The sequence below is a fragment of the Lycorma delicatula genome, chromosome 5, assembly GCF_047948215.1.
Source record: "Lycorma delicatula isolate Av1 chromosome 5, ASM4794821v1, whole genome shotgun sequence".
Classification (NCBI taxonomy): Eukaryota; Metazoa; Arthropoda; class Insecta; order Hemiptera; family Fulgoridae; genus Lycorma; species Lycorma delicatula.
The window spans coordinates 169,754,226-169,776,507 of NC_134459.1; the positions used below are offsets into that span (position 1 = coordinate 169,754,226).

A 22,282-nucleotide genomic window follows, 5' to 3' on the forward strand; every position below is an offset into this window, starting at 1 on the left:
AGAATGAGGTCGTGCATTGTCATGCAACAACAAAACTCCATATTACAGTAGGCTGTACTAAGCTTCATCAAGGTCTGTCGGTACACATCTGAGTTTATTATTACCCCTTTGGGAAAAAAACTGACTAAAAGGACACAATGTCTATTCTAAAATACATTTGCCATAATCTAACGTATTAACATTGTCTGTTTGGCTTTCAGTTTGACTGAAGATTTAGTATATCTACATTCCATTGACTGCCACTTTGATGCTGGAGTAATGTGAGAAATCATCTCTTGTCCCATATGACAGTGTGGTCAAAAGTTCATCTCCTTCACTGTATCAGGTCAAAAATGATAAAGGACTAGCCATTCCCTGTTTTGGTGTTCTTCAGAAAGCAGCCTGGGAACCTATCAAGAGCAAAGTTTTTTGAACAGCAATATTTCAGAAACTTTGTATATCACTGACCTTGAAACTTGTGGAAATATCAGTGTCAAAGTGGAAATTGTGAATTGCCGGTCTTACCCATTTACGTACAATCTTACAATCTTACAATCTTACCCATTTACGTACTTTGCTGTCACTCACTGAATTAGGTCTGTAAACCTCACATATCTGGCAGTTAATGTCTGCTGCTGACACATTCCTTGTCAAAAATCAAATCACGGACCATATTTCACAGTCTGCAACCTGCTCAATTACTATAAACATTTATAATTTACAATATAAGCCATACACAGTGACGCTATGACTACAAATGACATTCTGATTTACTACAAATGACATTACTGTGCAAGGCATTCCAGGAGCCGGGGGTGCATGCACTTTCTGAGGGCTGTGCAGAATTTACATAGCTACAGCTAATCAGACCGTATTTAAAAAAAATAGGCCTCCTATATACACATTCTAAAGCTTGAAATAAGGAATAAATTTCATGCAAACATATGTCCAAAAATGCTTGTTCATTGAGTTATGGCTACGAAAAATTTCACCTTGATTTCAGTTCCCACCCCTGTCCTGTGATATAAGATCATAGTGAAATTTTATAATTTTATATAAGGGGTAAATTTTATGGTTTCTTATGTTTTTTGACCTGAAAAATGTAATAAACCTGCTCCCAGAACTGTATCTCCTGTAGTTTTCATGATGTCCAACATAAAACAGAAAAATTTTGTGACAGAAAACATTTTTTTTTAGGTTTGAAGTACAATAATTTTGTTAAATGATTAAGTGCAAAACATTTATTATCAAAACTTGTAGAAAATTTAATTCTGAGAAAATCGATCTAATAAAGTCTACTGCACATGGCCGAGATTGTCACCTTACACTATTCGGTTATACCAGCTTTGATTTAATAAAGTCTATGAAAACCAGATGAAAAATCAACTTTTATTATAAAAAAAAAAAAAATTAACAGAAAAATGATATAAATTTGTAAAAATTAAAAACGGCTGTTTTTAGTTCAATAAATTTAGACCTTTAAGTTGGCAACACTATATTTATGCTTCAAAATTAATTTGAATACAACTCATTGTTGTCATAAAATTGTGGTTATATGTTAATAATAAATGTTAGTCAGTTTAATTGTTTTTTACATCATTTTTATTATGTTTAATTATTTGTGAGAATCAAATATGTATTTTTTTTATTTTTGAGAGTCAAATATGTTATGTTTTGTGTTAGTATCTAAACCGTGTCTAAATTGTTTTCCAATTTAATCTGAATTTAAAAAAATGAAATTCATTTTTTTACTCTTATTTTGAAAAATGCTGCATTTCTTTACTCATGCAAAATATGGTGATGTGATTTTTGTGTATGGCTTTTACGATGGAAGTACTCCAGCTGCAGTGGAAGAATACTGATGTAGGTATCCTGAACGGGTACTTCCAAACCATAAAGTATTTTTTTAGAATTTTTAATAATCTTCAGAGAATGGTACACTTCCCAGACTCATGTTACAACTGAACATCAAGCATTATGTGGTTATGAAAGGGAAAACATTCTTCAGGTGATACAGCATACTCCTACAACAAGCATGCGAAGAATTTCTACATGACTTAACATTATACAAAGTACGGACGGTATGGAGGACATTACACGTTCACAAACTGCATTCTTAATATGTTCAGAAAGTTCAACACCTCCACCTAGTGGCCATGCCTGATGACTGCAGTTTTTTCAATGGGTTATCAATAATTACCACTTAATTCCATTCATATTATTTTCAGATGAAGCTACTTTTACCTATAATAGCATAAACAACACACTGAATTCAGTTACATCGGTGCCCTAAATAAAACCCACTTGTAGTTGAATCAAATTTCTAGCAATGATTTTCGGTGAACGTTTAGATTGACGTGATTGACACTAATTAATATGCCCTTTAATACTAGAACATTTCATTGGGAGAAATTATCTGGAATTTTTAAACAATGAATTTCTTACAGTGCTTGAAAACTTCTCATTGGCGAAACAAATTGAAATGTACTATCAGTCTGATGAAGCACCAACACATTCCACAAATGAAGTAAGACAATTCTTAGATGAAAAATTTACTAGTAAATGGATTGGTCATAGAGGGCCAGTAAATTGGTTACCCAGATCACCAGACCTTACTTCCTTAAATTATTGTTATGGGGATGAATGAAATGCGAGATATACAAGCAAAAAGTAGACATTCATGATGAACTGATCGCTAACATTCTCAATGCTGCTGCCATCATCAAGGATTGTGAAGATATCGTTAGGTTAATGACAGAGAATGCAAAGAAACAAGCTGAAAAGTGCTTCGATGTCAGTGGTGGAATTTTTGAATATTTATTATAAGTTAATACATTATAAAGTACAGTGAGTATTTTTTTCTTTGAATTAAAAGTATTTTAATTTTTCATTGGTCTAAATTTATTATACTAAAAACAGCTGTTTTTAATTATAGAAGTTGGTTTTTATTTTATTTTTCATAGATTTGATTAAATCAAGTATTTCAGAATTAAATTCTCTACAAGTTTTGATATCAAAATATACCCATTTATTAATCATTTAACAAAGTTATGCAAAGTTTGAAGTTATTGTACTTCAAACCTAAAAAAAACCATGTTTTTCACCACCAAATTCTTCTGTTTTACATTAGATGTCATAAAAACTACAGGAGAACAGTTCTGGAACCTGTTTTATTTGATTTTTCAGGATAAAAAACATTAGAAACTTCCAAGTTTATCAATTACAATAACACCTTAAAGATTTCACTACAACCATTTCACAGGGGTGAACTGAAATCTGGGAAAACATTTTTGCTAGCTGTAACTCAATAACCAAGCATTTTTGGATATATGTTTTAAGCTATAATTGATATATTTATATATATATATTTTTAATCTCAAGGAGAATTGCACATGCACATATATACACAGTGAGAGTGAGAGAATTGTTGGAAGAAAGAAGCTAATACATAACAATAGGCAATGTGTTCTGTATAAAAGTAGATGTGGTAAATGTATAAATTTATTTTTGTTGTAGCGTGTGTATCCATATAAGTACGTTTTAGTAGATCCTGGAAAAAAGAACTCTGGAGTAGCAAATAGTAAATCAAATTCCATTACTGAAAACAAGACAAAATGGGAAGAATTCCAAGAAGCTTTGCGTGATGTCAAAACTACATGGCTGGCAAAATTAGGTAATTAAATGGTTTTTTTTTTTTACTTTGAGCATGAGGTGTATCTATGAATTGTGTTTTTGTTTTTTACCAGTTAATTCTATTGAAGCAACTTTTCAATTATATCTCTAAAATTGTGAAAAAGAAAATAAATGCATATTTCAGTTAGCTCACTATTCATCTTTGTGTATTATTCATTTGAAAACTATTATTATTTATGCATGAAGTAATTCATATTAGTTAAATCGCTGATCTCTTTTCATTGTTCTTCTTGTTTATATCTTGAAAAATAAAAAGAGAATAAATTTAATTGTTCAGTAACTATGAAGATCAGTTTTTACACATTTATTTCATAACTTTACTTGGAAATCTGTTTTCATATGATGGCTCTACTTCAGTTTAGAAAAATAGGTTGTTCACATTCTGACACGCAAACTTCACCTACACTTTCTACCGATTCTATCAACTAACAGTATGTGATCAGAAAATATCTCTCTTCTGACTAAATGGTTTATTCCTTCCAAAGAAAAACAATAATCAAAAACTGATTACCCATTGCGTCCTATGTAAGTAAATTCATCCTTTTCATCACCCTTTATTACAAATAAATGTTAATTTAATTACAAATAATTTTCATCACCCTTTATTTCATCTATTTATTACAAATAAATGATTATTATCAAATAAGTTTAACACAGATCTCCCCTTGGCATTTTTTTCTTTCAAGGATCTTAACTCAAACAAGTTACTGACATTACTATCCTGATACAATTCCTTGGAAGTACGCTGCTCAGCTGCCGTTGGTGTGTTGCAGTGTCCCATTAAAATAATTTTTTTGTTCAAACAGTATTCCTCAAAAAAAACCCCAGCTTGAGAAAATCATGATTCCACTCCCCCCCCTCCTCACAGCAACAATAAATATGCAAATATTACAAAAATATTCATTACCTTAAACTGAAATTTTAACAATAGTAATTCTATCGCCCAAAAATTTATTTGAATACTGTCTTTTAAAACCAATTAACATCTCTCCCTCTGCCGTACTGTAAACTGATACCCTAACTGCCAGTTCCCCATCCACTATATATTCCTGAAAAAAATATGAATACATTTCCACATTATCACTTTCAACTAAGTTGAAAACATTGAAAGCATTATCATTAAAACAAAGTTGAAAAGCATTGGTGAAAGAACATCTCCTTGTCATACTCCTGTTTTTACTTGGAATGATTCAGTGACTTCACCTAGAAACTTGATTTTAGATACAGTTTGGTTAAAGTGAGTTTAATTAAATTTTTTTTTTTTTATTGTCTACTTGTATAGTTTTAGTGTGTCAAATATGGTTTCTCTATCTACTGCATCGTAAGCCTTTTGAAAATTAATGAATGAAATAAAGATGTCTTTTGGTCTTGTGTTGTAATATTCTAATATAATTTTTGGGCTGGGGGGATTTGCATATTTTCTGTACAAGATCTATTCTTCTGAATCCACCTTTATATTTGCCAAACTTTGAGTCAATCTGTGATTCAAGTTTATTAAGAAATAGTTTGGAAAATATTTTATACATGACAGGTAATAGTGAGATTTCTGTATGGTTATTGACATCAGTTTTTGAGTTTTTTTGGATGGATGAATTAATGCAACAATCCAATCATCTGGAATTTATCTTCTATCCAAATTTTCTGGAAGCGTTTTGTTGTTTCGATTATAAATTTCTCATTTGCAAGCTTTTATAATTCTGCGATTTTACCATCCTCATCTGATGCTTTGTTATTTTTGAGTGAGCTGATCACATTATTAATTTCTTCCTTGCCTGGTGGATTAGAGTCAAGATTTTGTGTTGTGAAGCTTACATTCAATTTATTTATATTAAATATACATTTAATATAAGCAAACAAAAATTAACAATTTTTTTGTCTTCTCTCTCATTTTCTGTTACAGTACAGCAAAAGTAATTTAAATATTTGAAAATTATATCGGTCTTTAGCATTATTGAGAATCCTAAACTGAGCTTAATTGAAAAACACAGCGATTAAATTCTGAAATCTTTAAAATGTATATTTGAAACAAACTATCTTAAGTTAAAACTTTTGACAAAACATCAGAACAATTATTAAATTTTCAAATTAATTCATATCTGTACACAACTATAAATTGAAAGATGAAAAAAGAAAGGAATTCCAAAACAATTAATAAAAAGATTTTGGATAATTCAAAAACCTGGCATTGACGAAAGTTCAAAACTAATTTAAATTATTTTATTTGGGAAACATTTTCAGCAGTTAAAATCATATTTATATCTCTTAACTCATTTCAACTGTGTATACTTTTACAAAGGATTTAAAAATGAACACTTTTCATCATAACATAGACACCAACAAAATGTAAAACAGCATCTTTTTTACTGTTTATCTAAGTGAATTAGTTCTGCTCTCACTTAATAACCAACTTATAAGACAAACACTAACATTATTATTCACACAATTCACATCAAGATTGGATTCTTTATTCATAAATTTTACTGACTTTGTTGGGTAGTCAATTTATACTCACTTTAAAAGACTACTCTTGATTTTATCAAGCAAGTTTCTGATACTAAAATCCATCATCAGAAACTTAATCTTTTCTATCTGATTAAATTTTCTATCAGGCACCCAGCAAATTTTCGGCTACTTTTTGAGTTCCAAAGTCATGATTCTTTTACTGGATGTATTTCAGATACAATTATAATGTATTGTAGAAAATGAAAAAAAATTATATTTCTAGATGTAGACAATGGTTTAGAGAATTTCTGGGAAAGTAGAAATTATCTTGATGAAAAAATTCAGAACTGTTAACTAAGTTTTCATATTGTATATTTCCTCAAAGCTGGGCTACATAACACTTACTGTTCTTGAAACAGCATTAACTATTTTCAGCTTCGTATTAAATTGATTATCAGGATTTTATAATGTTATTAACCCCTTGTCTCCCGCTGGTCACTATATTAACCACTGGTAATCAATTTTTCAAATTCAAATTTCTCATGAACCATTTAACATAGAAAAAAGATTTTTATATGGATTTAATCACAACGCATTGAATTATGAGAAAATGCAATAACCATAACAGTCATGTATAGTGTAGATATTTCACAAGGGATCAAACACACAGTACTTTTTTTTCACTGACGTCATTGTTTATGTCGTAGTATTTTGTTTTTTTTTGTTTATTAGCGGTTTGTTATCTTTTATATAATTGCTATGCAAACTTAAATTCAACAGAATAACGAGTGAACGTAACTTTTAAGAAAGGAAGCAATAATTTTAAATAATTTTTTTTTAACCCATACTTATTCTGTAAAATAATATACTTATTCTTAAAATATTTTTATACATGTATCAAAAGCAAAATATTTTTATATATGTATATATCAAAGTTAGATTTTATTCTGGTTCAATGACACAAACGTATGTACGTATACTCCTTTACCTTTACCGAAATCTCAATTTTTTTTAGAGTTACAATTTTCTGAAATGTAGTGTTTTTTATTTTTTTATTTATATAATCAGTTTTTATCGGATATAAATAAATGTTACGTTAAATTAACCAGAAAAGTCTATAGTTTATATGAATATAAAAAAAACAATGGATCATTAAAAAAAAAATCAAAAACTAAAAAAAAATTGTATTTTTTTTTTACCATATTTGTGCGCGCACAACATAATCAAATATTAACAAAATATTTAGCTATTTACAATGTACTGTTACATTGTAGGATAACTTACTTCCTATTATAGCCAAACTTAGCAAATTTAAAAGTGTGCTATCTACTCTAATATTGGGATTTGTATATCAAAAATATGATTTTTCTTCAAAAAGTGACAAACCAAACTTCCTAACATCTACAGAGTCCTTTGCGTCTTTGAAAAAGAGTTAACACGCTAATCCCAGTAGGCCTTCTTTTTCTCTGCTGCACACAGTTTTACTCCTTATTTAAACGCAAGTATTGGGCTTTAACAATATGTAAATAAACACAACAGAAATAAATGTGGCAGTACAGAAATTTTAGAAGTAAATAATGTTAATGAATTAAAGAGAAAAATATTATAAAATTAAAAATCAATATAACTAAATGTACCGCAGAGAAAAGTAATATTATAACACTATAAGACAATGATTTCCAAACTGTGCGCCACAGCGCTCTGGGGAGCCACAGCCTCTTCACAGGGACCCCGCGAAATGTTGTAAATGCTTCATAATTAAACCAAGACATTTATAATTATTAATTTAATGTTAATAAAGTAAAAAAGAATGTTAAATAATGAAGATACAAGAGTTTTATTTATTTTTATCTCTTAAGAGTAGTCATACATTTACTTAGAGTAGGGCACCATTGAAAAAGGATACTGCGACTCGGAAAAGTTTGGGAACCACTGCTATAAGATGATATTAATTTTAAATTAGCTGAGAAGTATTAATAGAGCTTATCATGCAGTGTTGGCTACACTGTTTATAATAAATGCTAATAGTTTGGTTCAATTATATATAAACTTTTTACATACAATTTTGATTGAAAAGTTAAGTTTTTTCCAAATCTGTTATAAAAGAGGGTATTTCCAATAACACATTCCTCTATATAAAATAAGCATGTATCATTAGATGAATTTAATTTGTATTGTGTACGTTCTTGTGCGTGCATATATAAGTAAACAAAGGCATACAGTGTGCTTGTTTATTTGTCTAAAGCACTACAACAAGGATATTGTCAGCAAATAATTACACACTTTGGGGTGCTGTTGTAAGTAGACTTCCTTATCTCAAACTTAGATCATGCAATATTTGTACTTCTAGTCCTGTCTTTTATGAAAATTTGTAATTTTTAAACTTTCTGTACGTAATACATATGGTTAGAAAAAATCACACAAGTAGTTGGTAATTTTGGCCACTATATCTCACTAAGATCCTTTTTACACTAACTTATAATGAATATAGCTACATCATTTACTCATGTGGGATATTTTATCCTTTTTTTACTCCCTTGTTCAAACTAAAGGAATTGTGATTGCAAAAAATGTCAGTTTCCAGATTTCAGTGGAAATATCCATTTTGACCATCCCTGAATCCATTCTGACTAGTTTCGGTGTGACATTTCTATGTACGTATCTCGCATTACTCAAAAACAATTAGCCATATGATGTTGAAATTTTCGATTTAAGACTGCTGTAGTGTCAAGTTTTGCACCTCCCCTTTTGATTGCAATTGACTGAACTAAAAGTGCCCAAAATCCAAAAAAATTTGGCAGTAAATTTGGATTGCAGTAATAAATCCTCATTGAGGGCTTTTTAATGATATAAGTGGTACTTATTTTCATTGGTTCCAGAATTACAGCCAAATAAAATTTTAATTAATGAATAATTTGTTGAATCTTAGGGAAAGGCACATCGGTTCAAATCAGACCATCTCCTTTTTTTAAATTTAAATACATCGATTTATTAATATTTATTAACCTCTCATTGTAAAGAAAAATTTACATTGAGTAATTCAATAATAATAAAAAAATTATAAGTATCAGAAGTTTTTAATGAAATAAAATTTTATGTACTTTTCATTTTAAAAAATATGTAATTGTAATTTATAGGCGTACAAGGAAGTCATTTGTTGTCTCACATCAGATTTTTTTTTGTTTATTAAAAAAAATCATGTACGTTACTGAAATATTAGAATAAAGAGTTTGAATCATTTATTCTATTTAGCATAAACACTCTAGTAGTATTTTATGCTCTACGTATTTTAGAGATTTGTCTAGACTTTCACAACACAACTGTTGAAAATTACATCCCCTTCCACATTGACAACAAATTCTATTTTTAACTGCAGATATTACTGTAAATTAGAAGCATTCTCAATAACTTAATCTTCCGATTTAGCACTGATGAATTCATTTTACTTAAGCATAATTGTTGTTGATCATATTGCTTATCCAATAAATTAAATTTTTTGCAGAAACAATGAGTGGAAATTTGAAATACGTACAATGACTTTTTTATTACCACCAGATCATTCTCTTTTTTGTTATAGTCAATAACAGCAATTTCAGAAAAATTTTCACTTCACTTACATAGAAAATAGCAAAAATTAACCTATGTAGAAAATAAATTGCAGTTTTAATAAACCTGCTAAATAATTTCTCTCATTGCAATCGATTAAATTAAATTTCAAATTCTGGAAACTAAAAAATCTCATTGTAATTAATAAGTTATAAAATAAATAATTAACTTTTAAAAAAGAAAAGCATTATTTTGCAATCTTAATAGGAAAAGATGATGATGGTGATGGTGATGGTGGGGATGGTGGTGGTGATATTTTTTATAATTTTTCATTATTTTCTATAACAAAGCGATTAATGTAATGAATTACTTCTCTGTAAACACCATCCAAATATGGCCTTCAAGTTTGCATGACAAAAATATTGTAAAAAAAAAGCTAATTTGTTATAATTTCGCTAGAAATTTATCTTGGCTTGTATCATCTACATTTGATGTAGGAGAACTGAAAACAAATATAATTTTATGAAATTTTAGTTTTTACTTAAAATAAATATAAAGATAATTCAACACATAATAAATCATTAAGCTGATTAATAAAAAATAGTAAAAATTAGCATGGAACTAATAATATAAAATGAAATATTGTGAAAAACCATAAATATCCCTAAACAAATGACAAAGTGACTTTTGGTATTAGTTTTTTGATTGTTTTTTTTTTTTTTTTTTGAAAAAAGGTCGTGTGGGTTTAAAAATTCAAAATTCAAAGATCTTACCAGTAATTGTTTTTATGAATATAATGGTTATAAGCCACCTAAATTACCCTTTCAGTTTAGAAATATTAAAACACAATAACACAGTTGTTATACATATGTGTATATTAAATATTTTTTTCTTACTTTAATAATTTAATAAGAGTATATTAATATTATAATAAAATTCTCTTTTTGCAGATACTGGAAATGAAGCTGATCAATTATACAAAGAATTATTAAAAATATACCCTGATCATGTGAATATTTATGTTGCTATGATGTTGATGTCAAATATAGAACCAGATAGCAAAAGAATTTTACCAGGACAAGATATAACCAATTCTCTTTCAATAAATACCCAATTGCTTGAAGTCACTAATGCAGCAATTAGTAGTATTAATGAAACTGAACTGTTGGCATTCATTGGTATTAAATCAGATCAGCGACCAGATGCTGCTAAAATTAAAGTGTAAGTTCAACATTAAATCGGAATTTGTTAATCAGAATTAAATATTAGACTAGATTATTGATAAATAGAAATGTGGTGATTGATTTTTTTTTTTAATAATTAAATACAGTAGATTCTGGGTAATCGGACCACTTCAAGACTGGGGCTAAATGGCTCTATTAAACGGCTGGCCCTATTAAGCAATATTAATGAAAAATGAGGAGCTACGCACAAATATGATATACAGATGTATTCTAATTATTAAACTCAAATTAGCGATTTGCTATTCTTAATTTTATTTCTAATTTTAAGATTACATGAACAGTATTATAAATTACAACATAATAAAAATTTAAATACTCTACCATACAATATGGGTCTAATAAAATACAATACATTATTTACTATCATTTTATGTTACATAGCTACATGTAAAAAGAGGCATATTACAAGGGACGATTAGAAAGTAAGTTACACCCCCTCTCTGAAACAAAACACATATTTATAAGACAGTTTTTTTTTATTCAACAAAAAACTACATATTTTTATCTATTTTTCAACATAATCACATAGTTTTCTAAACACTTTTCATACCCTGTGACAAGTTTTTCAATTCCATTCTCATAAAAATTTTGTCCAATTTCTTTCAACCATTTAAGAGGAATGCTTCCTTAAGTTAATCATTAGCGAAACACTCCCCTTCCAGGTCTTACTTGAGAGGATCAAACAGGTGGTAGTTGCAGGGTGCTAGGTCAGGCCTATAAGGAGGATGAGACCACACTTACCACTTGAATTTTTGCTGTAACTCCTTTGTCACATGAGGCTGAATGAGGTCTAAAGTCTCGCAGTAAGATTCAGCATCGATTGTTGTGCCTCGGGACATAAATCCACTGTAAACAACAGTATTGAAAAAAACTGTCAGCATAACCTTTCGAACATGCAGAGACATTTTCACTTTTTCTGGCTGCGGCAAATTTTTGTCTCCACTCATGCGATGTTCGTTTAGTCTCAGGAGTGTAATGAAGCACCCAGCTCTCATACCCTGTGATGATTTGTTTCAAAAACTGTGGACCAGTCCTGGAATAACATTGAAGAAAAGAAAGAGCAGATGCAAACACATTACCATAACTGATGTTAAGTTCACTTGCAATCTCTCTAATTTTAATGAGCCGGTTACTCAAGATGATTTCATTCACACGTTCCACATTACCCTCAAGTTTGCAGTTGAAGGACACACAACATGCAGTTTGTCACTTATACTCACATTTGTTCTTCCATTTCTGAACGTTTGACACTGTTTTTGATCATCAGGCATGACATTGCATTCTCACCATATACCTCAACAATTTGGCAATGAATTTCACAACAATTGTAATTTTTTGCCCACAAAAGTCTTAACTACTAAACACACTTCTATGCTGGACGAAACCTCTAGAGGACACGCCATATTGACGATACTACACATTTACTGAATGTCGAACAGAATTGCTGTTGGGGGGAGCATGAAGATAATGCAACCAGTGCTGCCACCACAAGACATTAATCCCTTTCTGTTCAAGAACACGGCAAGGGTGTCACTTAATTTTTTATCCACCTCACCTACATTTAAAAAGAATTACTGTTCTGGTACAGTGCATTACTGAATAGTTTTTGTAATCTTACATAATTAAAAAAAAAACAAAATAGAGGTACAAAATATAATAATGATTGCTATTTATGATCAGTAGAATAAGAAAATAGTTATATGAGTTTATGATAGTGCTACTTCATCTCAACTATCGGCTATGAACTGAATTCTCTGCAACAAATTTACATGTGCACTAACATCTTTAGTCATAGCTGAGGAAGTCAACATATTTCCTTCAATTTCTTGTATAATGTAACTTATTAGTTTACTTCAGTAAATAAATTTAAAATTTTGTATTATTCCCATTTCAAGCGGTTGAATTAAACTCATTGTATTTGGTGGTAGAAACTCAGTTTGAATGTTTTGTAAATCTACATTAGGATATGCAGCACAGTTATATCAATAAAAGGCAAATTTTCTTGATTTTTTTCTGTAACTTGTCCCAAGCCCTTGGCCAATCACAAAAAATTAGACTCGTCATCTAGGCCTTTTTATTAAAATAGTAGTGCACAGGTTAACTCTCCATTATAACCCAGTTAAAACATCATGGTTTACCTGCTTTACCGATAACAAGAAATTTTAATTTGTCACTGCCAGACGTATTCGTACTACAAAGCGCAGTAATTCGATCCATTGGTTTTTTAAGCTAGGTAACGCGATATGTTTGTAACAGAGAGACCCATCCGCTGTAGCATGATAAAACAGGCCCGTTTCATCTGCGATATATATATCATTGTGTGAATATTTGTTCATTATTTTAGGAAGTTTAGAACTCTTTCATGATTCAGCACTGCCAGTATCGGCGCTTGTCTTTCATCGTGAGCTTTTTTAAATTTTATTTCACGTCTCCGTTTCCAATGTGGCAACCAACCATCTATTGCTTTGAAATCAGTGTCCCAATTTTTTTGCTAGCTCTTGGTTTTTTGTTTTAGCATAGGTCCACTGATACTCCTCCACTAGTAATGGTAGAAAACTATTCATTTAAAGCTTTTTCAACGAGTCGGTGCTTTCCTTCGTGTTTTCACTTTTGAGAAGTTCCTTCTCTTCATGTTTATTTGACCATTCACTGTGAAGAGTTTCTTCTTGCTGTAAAATCTGAGCTATTATAGTTTTTGATGCGCCCAGTAGTTTGCAAGTTTACGCTGACCAGTGTTTGGTGGATAACCTTTTATTTTGTCTAGCAAAGCGATTCTTTCTGCCAATGTCATGTCTTTATGCAGTATGGCAACGAATTGGATAAATTATAAACACCGACTTTTAACTAAACTAACACTTCAAAATAAAAAGATAAAAGTGATTTTAAAAATTAAATGATTAACAAAAGTAAAAAGATAAGCAAAAGCGATTAAAAATAATTACTTAAAAACAATAATAATAGCACCTTACACAATGAACAAAATAAAAACCCGTGCTTTGTCATAACTACATGATGTCATCTGTGTCACCACACACTACATACTGTGCAGACCAGTGACAGAATGAAGTTACCTCTTCAATACAACATTCAACAACAGTCAAGCATTTTAAATCACTAATAAAATTGTGATATTTTAGAAGTAAAAGAAACAAATGAGCTAGTGAGCCTTATAAGCGGCATTTTGGATCGTTAAACTGGCATAATTTTACATGAATTATACCGATATGTTTATGTTTTAACAAAAATGCTCCAATTATACGGCTGTCCTGAATAATCTGTGTCCTGTTAACCAGAATCCACTGGTATATTATATAATTATTTACTAATTTAAGATATTAAATTAGATATTATAATTTTAATCTGATATTAATTTAAGATCATAAATGGCTTTTTTAGTGCTCAGTCTGAAGTATTTTTTAAGATTATATCGAAGAATAACATTTTTCACCGCCATTCAAATCGGTTAATAAAAAAATCTAATGTCACATGTATAGTAATATTTTATATGATTGTTGCACAGTATAAATTTAAAGTTCAAGCCAAATACTACCTAATATTTGTTTATTGTAAACGTGATATTTACGTGGTATTTTTTTTTCATTCTTTCATCCATCCAAAATTCCAAAATATTTGATTTTTAGTATCAACCTAAAAACATTACCATTTATGTATGTTATATGACATACATTGGACTGCTTATTTTGTTTTAGTTTCTTTGTAAACATTGTTTCGCTAATTACTTTTTGTATTTGCATATATACTAATACCGATTTAATATTTATTGGTTTAATTTTACATTTTCTATGTTATAAATAATTATTTTTTTATATTTTCTATTGTGATTAGAAGGATAAGATTTATTTTAATTTCTGTTATGTAATGATCTGAATCAAAACTTGCTATTTTTGAACTCCACATTTTAGAGTTAAAAGATAACTATTTTAGAGTTAAAGTTAACTAATATTGTATTGTTTAATTAACTGAGTTAACAAACTCATAACTATTGAATTTATAATTTTCTTGTTTACTGTGAATGCCGTGTCAAAAACCAGAAAGTTCTTCATTATTTTAATTGATGGTTTGCCTTTATTCTATAAATTTTTAATTTATGTTTTCATCAAGAAGTAGTATTTCCTGTATTCGTAAAAGTTTAGATTTTAAATTGTTTGATTACATTTTTACAGTTTCTTTCTATTTACCAGTTTTGATTAGAAAGTTTACATGTAAAGTCCCAAAAAAGCATTCATTTTTAGGGTTGAGTTTCCCAGGATTTCTAACAGGCTCTGATTCCTCTATGCAATCTGTTAAAGGTTCTTCAAACTTAGACCTTAGACTTGCATTAATTAAATCAGTGGTGAATTTTTTTGAGGAATTACTACCTGGAGACGTGTCATTTAATATGAATCTTCATAATGCATTGTTTTGTTATTTAAAGTTATGTTTGGAGTTATGCCCAAAGCCATATTTAAAATTAAAACTAGGATACTTAGTCCTAAAATTCTCCTTTTCAGTCCAGTTAGATCTTTAGCTTTACCTAACCAGGGTCGTCACATAGAAAATTGTGCCTCTACTTTTGGACCTAATCAAAACTGGAAAGATTTTCTCCAAAATTAAAAATTATTTTTTATTACTTTTTTTTAATTATTATTCCAAATTATTTTTGAAGTGTTTTCTATCTGATAATATAGTCTAGTGTATAATTTACTTCTTTTAAGAAAACTCACCACCGTAAGTACAAGTAAAATACACTGTTCAAAGTTGAAATACAAAATGAAATAATTCAGAGGAATGCTATCAGTAACAAACTAATTTTAGTTTCACTACTATTGACCTTACTCTAAAGCACACCTCATATATAGAATCTATATAATTTGTTTTAAGAAATTTGTTAATTGAATCAGAACTCATAACCAACCTTAATTCTGTTCAGTAGAACTTATTAAATACATTATTATGTACATTTTCTTACTTAAATAATTGAATATAGGAATATATGTAAAACCAGTTAGGGGACTAAAATTACAAAATTTATTGGCCTTGTGGTATCTGTTTGATTTATTCTAATATCATGGTTTTGGAAGAAAAATATGAAAGTATTTATTTATTTATATAAATTTATTCTGAGTCATATAGTATGAATGAAACAGAAGTAAGATTTCCTTTTTTTTTTGCTACTTCAGTAATTGAAAATCAAAACATTTTTCTAAAACTGATATTCACATTTGTTGGACAGATTTGAATGTCATTATAAAGTAATTTAGAGGCATATATCTTTTAAAAAAATTCATCAAAGTAAAGAATGTTGAAAAATAATGAAGTAACCCATCTTTTTCAACAGTATAAATCTGAAAGAACTAGTCTTTAAAAAGGTTTAGTACTATACAAAAGAAAATAAGTTTAAATTATTGCTGTAGTAGCTATTAAGAATATTAGTTGCTAAAAAAAAATTATTATTATTGTGTAAAAGATGGATTCAAAACTGGTTTTTGTCTTAACTTGAATAATTTCTGAAAAGGCAATAATTATGATGAAATTGTTCAGTGTATACTTTCCATTCTTTTCCGCATTTCAACTTTTATAATCTTATGTAGATTTTATTGGTGAATATTATTATTAGCCCTCTAGAGGATGGCTGAGGGGTTCTGATGTTGTTATAGATGTATAGATAAAATATCAACCTGGATGGATTGGGGCTTGCCTGGTTGCTTAATTTGCCAAGATAGGTGTTTTGGCATCGAGCTCCAGTTAGCTGAGATGGATGTATGGAGAACTCTGTAATGGAGTTATGGTGTAAGAGGGTGTAACCTTTGGCCCCACTCTAAAGCAGAGCTGCAGAGCAGAAGGAATGATTTAATTAGAGGCTTATTAAATTTGTTTCTTGATTTTTAAGTAAATCAAGAGGACTTTGAGTAAATTGAATTGTAGGACAAAATTATCATTGTTGCGATCAATACTTGTTTTTGTTTTGTTGGTATGAGGATAGTATTTTTGGTGTTTAAAGATTGAATCAAGTAATGATCTGAAAGCATTGTCTATTGAAGTTAGATACAAAAGAATTTTTGGGTGAAACCTTCAGTGTTAGAGGAAGGCGCTGGGATCGCACTTCTGCGAATCAGTTAATTTGATAATTGAGGGTTGTAAGTTATGGTAGATGGTGGTGATTGGAAGAGGCCATATGAAGGCAATTGTAGGTGTTGGAAATGTCTGTCGAGGCATTTGCATTGGGGGCATCCTGACAGAAGACAAACTGATAACTGTGTTGTGTTATCAAGTTAGAGGGTCTAAAAGACAATTTCTGATGAAGCCCATAATGGCTAGGAATGGAGGAGTGATGTGGCAATCAGGATCATCACAAGGTGGGTGTCTTTTCCTATGGGGGGTCAAGATGTACTTGAATATTTTATTTGTAAAAAATCTAAGGCTTGATAGGCAAGCCATTACATTTGTTTTTAATGATTGCACTACTGAAAATCTGATGTACACCTATTATTACTAAACATCTACTTTAAATTTGTATTGAATAAATTATAAAACTCTTATTTCTTGTTTCAGTACAATGGAACGTCAAAAGAATGTTATGATTGAAGCTCTTGGACGCCAAGGAACTGCTTTATCTAGGATCTTCATTTTCAGTGATGAAGAAAACAGAAGTGGAAATGGGGAAAGTGTTAACAAGAACACTTTACAAGAAATTGATGAAGTCTGGATGAAACTCCTTCGATTTGCTGATGCAAATGATATCAAGGTTTTTTTTTATTTTAGTGTGATGTGCTGTTGACAGCTATTTAAATTAAATTAAGTAGTATGTATATACCAGAACATTATTACAGGCTCCCAGACAGAAATTTTTCAAAAAGGACTTATGTAATTAAGTTTCTGTAATTTTGGAAATGTAATTTTTAATTATTAAATTGCACACGTTATACATACCTAAGTAGACAGTCTTTAAATCTGGAACAGCTGATATCTTTAAAAATTGTTTCATATCTTGTGGGTATCTGTCTAAACATTTTTTTAAATCTCTTACTTAATATGTGATGAGATGAATGACAAATAGGTGTGAAAATTCCACGACTGACTGGGATTTGAACCCGGGACCTCTGGATGAAAAGCCGAGACACTACTACTTGTGCCATAAATGCTGGCTCTACATTCCCCCTATTCACCAGTCTTAGCACCTTCAGATGTAAAACTGGTTTTAAAAACTTACTCAGTTGTGTAAACTGGTTTTTAAAACTGTTAACATAACAAATTGTTCTACTTCGTATTCAACCTTTGCCAACTTTAATAGGACCCATACATATTTTATATTAGTTGTGAACTATTGAGCAAAAATCCAGACAACATTATCGGTATGCGCAGTTTGATAATTGAAGATCATCAGCTGACTCCAAGAAATTACAAATGGCCAGATCTATGAGGAATCACATAAGTTATATCTGGATCACAATAACACATTGGCCCATTCATCATGTTTGAGAGTTCTTGGTTAAGACTGTGCTTACCAATGTGTTGAAGAATTCTATAGTCCCTCATGTTCACTGGTTTCCTTACTCACCATACATAGTTCCTTTTTTTAATTCTAGTTGCTCCCCAAGATGAAAATACTGCTGAAAGGGTTCTGATTTGATAGCAGAGAAGACATAACATCAGTGCAATATCATGGCTGGTAGCCATTTCAGATAGGACAACAAATAATATTTCCAGCAATAGAAGGACAATCGGATTTTAATGAATGAAGTCATCAGGGAAGAGCTTCGAAGGAGAGCATGATTGGAATCCACTAAGCTAATTTTTTTATGGCTTACGGTTAGGATACTTTTTGAATAGATTGATGTTGCTGAAACTGGACTTTCAGGAAAATAGATCTACTAGAAATGTAAAAAATAAAGGGATAGTGGATAGATTAAGTAAGAAATGAAGACCTGCTGAACTGCACTAGAAAAAAGAGAACGTAATAAACAGAAAAAGAAACTAGTTAAAAAGAAAAGTGTGTTATTGGAAGCTCTAGAAGGATCCATATTACCAGTATGAATTGACCAGTATGACTCTTTTGGTGTAATGGTAAAATATTCATTTTTGTTAATAAGCTGTTATTAAATTGTTTTTTATTTTTAAAATTTATGTAATATAGTATTTATTAGTAATTTTGAAAAGTGTGTTTTTTTATTATAGCTCTTTGGTATTATTTATTTGATATTTATTTATTTGATATTATAGCTCTTTATTTTTACGGTGGTATTAGATTGCGCTTAGATCAGTCTTGTAATCTGATCAGTCTGTGAAAATTTAATGGTGTAATTTATGAAGTTGAAGGACATACATTTATGTTTGGGTTAGTTGTAATTGTTACTTGTAACTGAAATAGAATCAATTTTTAGAATTACTGTTTGTAATTTGCCATTTTTGTAATAATCTTTATATAATTTTTGTATATAATTTTTTTTTTAGTTTTTATGAAGAAAGAGAGAGATTGTTATGTATTGAGTTAATTGTTAATTTTTATATAATGTTATTTTTATCAGATAATGTTTAATGCATTTAGAACTCTTCAGTTAAGTTAAATTAGTAAATTGAATTCAAACTTTTCTGGGAGAGATAAAAAATTCAACATGCTCCTTTTTGTTTGAGTTTTTAGGGTTTTCTCATTATGAATGCAGTTTTCATGAGAACTGCATTCATAATCATCAACTTTCTTACCGCAGAACAAAAATCCTGTCTGAAGAAGGCCAGTATTGCTACACTATCAGTTCAACATCAGTAATGATGACCCAGCATGAGCAAAATAACTAACTAGGTGTACAAACAACCTACCAGATTTTTATGAAGAGTAGTCCTTGACTTCACAAAGAATGAAGAAAAAACACTTACCTTCTGTTTTAAGAAACTTCTGAGTCAACTGTATTTACAACCATAAATGATTGGACACCAGATGCCATATAGTGCACGATCTCACAACTCCGTTAATGTATTATTTATATTTTTAACGTAGTCTACAGTGGTTATGCCATTTTCATTATAAATTTCATATTTTCAGCAATAAATGTTAACTGTATCACATTTCCTGCATATCAAAAACAAATAAAATTTTCTATATTTACAGCCAATTGGCACCTCACTTGTCTTAAAACTTTTGAACACCAAATAGTATGTTATAATAGTATGTATTCTATTTTTCTCTTAACCAACTTTGGTGGTTTCGTAATAGGCAGTGGAAGTTAATTCATGTTTTTAATCATTATTAAGAACATTATTAATATATTAATTTGTAATATTTATAGAATTTTTTATTCTGATCATTAAAAAATGTTAAGTTTTATAATTTTTTTTATATTTCATGTGTCCAGATTGAGTAAATCAATTTCTCTATCCTTGTTTGAAATCTTTAGTTTTACCTTTAACAAAAGAAAAACCTAATGATCATTATTCAAAAATGTTTAGTCTTTAGAGAAAAAATATAGTTACAAAGGATATAATTATTAGATTTCATTTAGACCTACACAACCATAATTGTTAAAAAAATGTATGATTTTCTGTTAATAGGCTACTTCATATTTTGGGCTGTGGCACGCTGCTGCTCATAAGCATTATGGTCGATTATTGAAAACTGCATTAAAGCTATATGAAGAAAAACAAAGTAAGGATGTGGATGAGTGCATTGTCTGGGCTCTTGGCAAACTTAGCTGGAATCATGCTGCACATCTGTACTCTTCTAACATTCCAATCCGTCATCCAACTGGATTTAAAATTTTTTAACAGGATTTCATTAATACTTTTATAAACCGTTTTTATCTAATGCAAAGTCTACAGTGCAAGTAATATTTGTTTTGTAATTAAGTGAATGAGCAAGGAATTTATTACATATTAATACAAAATTTTGAATATCTACTCTTTATTACTTTTATTTAACAAACCTTTTATTACTATTTTTAATTGTGTTGAAAAAAGATTTTACTGTGTGTTATTTTCAAATGTTAATGTGGAAGTGAATTTATTTAAACATTGCCTTACTTTAGATAGTCATAAAATAATGATAAAGCAGGATGATTTCTGTTGGCTTACATTCACAAAGATCTTAATTTTTTAAATATTAAATTTTAGTTAACAGGAAAATATATAAAAAAGAAATCACATGAGTTATCAGCTCATTTTTGTCTTAACAAACACCATGAAGAAAATTTTCTTCATTTCATAGTCTAACGCTATAGCAATTACTACTCAATGTAAATACAAAGGAATTATTGTATTGTTTTTAAATTATGTTGTATCTTGCTTAAAACCTACAATTTAAAAAAAAATGGAAATATCAGTAACAAGTGTGTTTATTGTAATACAGGAAAGAGATATGTAATGTTAAAGTCCTTCATACCTCTTCAACCTATGCATATTCCCGTCATCAAATCTGTGCACAGTATCTATGAATGAAGTTTTTGGTATAGCATAAGCTTTTGTCACTTTTATTATTCTTAATTTTTGTGTGATCCTCCTACATAAAAACATTTGTTTTTTATCTTTATTTAGAGTTAAAGAGTTTATGGATATGTTTTTCATTATGAAGGCTGGGATATGCTGTAGCACACTAAAACTGCTGTAACAGTTTGGAGAATTCAAATTTTGTGCTTGACAATTTACCATTATATAAACCTATTTACTCTAACTATATATCCATTGTCTTCTAATTTCAATATAATGATTACAATCCGATGTTGAATTTTCTACCAGTTGAAAGTTGTATTTTATGTTGTTTTGAACTATATTATGAACTGTTATTAATAGATAACTGTATTCTTTTTATTACACTGCATTCCATAGCTTTTACTCTGTGAATTAATGTCCACCGATTTAGATACTACAATGAATTTAAAATGTCAACATTTTTTGTTGATGTAATTATGTAAAGCAACTGTAATGACAGCATGATGTTGTTCGCATATTTTCAGATTGCAGTAGTGAAAATATTTTACACGGGAGTAATTCAGGAAATAATTTTGGAGATGAAGTATTAGATTTCAAAGAAATTGATATTGATAGTGAAAAAAATTATAATATTAATGATAGTGAAATTGATGATGAAAATAATGTGAGTGATAGTGTTTGTTAGAAGCAGTTTGCTTCAAATGATCATCCACCACTAAAAAAAAAAAAAAAAAAACTTCAGTAATTTCTCAGATTCCTTATAACCTGAGATAAGAACATGATTTGGATTACTGTCAGTTGTATTTTGCAGAAAAATTATTTTTTATAGTTGTCAAAGGAGTGCACTGAAAAAATTTAAAAGGTCACTTCACTTTCATGTTATTCTGTACAGAATGTGTGAAAAGATATAAAATAGATAAAAATAAAAAGAAATTATGAAATTAACATAACTTAATGATACA

The 22,282-nt window shown here is 29.5% G+C and overlaps 1 protein-coding gene across 4 annotated transcripts in view; it reads left to right on the forward strand.

Annotated features, from left to right (window-relative positions):
• Positions 1–20,793, forward strand: part of LOC142325578 (kinesin-associated protein 3-like) — a 63,891-nt gene extending 43,098 nt beyond the window's left edge. For all 4 annotated transcript variants that reach the window (XM_075367491.1, XM_075367490.1, XM_075367489.1 and 1 more), the window contains exons 3-6: positions 3,496–3,652; positions 10,611–10,881; positions 17,457–17,649; positions 20,448–20,793. In XM_075367491.1, coding sequence (XP_075223606.1) covers positions 3,496–3,652; positions 10,611–10,881; positions 17,457–17,649; positions 20,448–20,660 — 834 coding nt within the window. In that variant the 3' untranslated portion in view covers positions 20,661–20,793. The remainder of the gene's footprint in view (positions 1–3,495; positions 3,653–10,610; positions 10,882–17,456; positions 17,650–20,447) is intronic.
• The last annotated feature ends 1,489 nt before the right edge of the window (positions 20,794–22,282 follow it).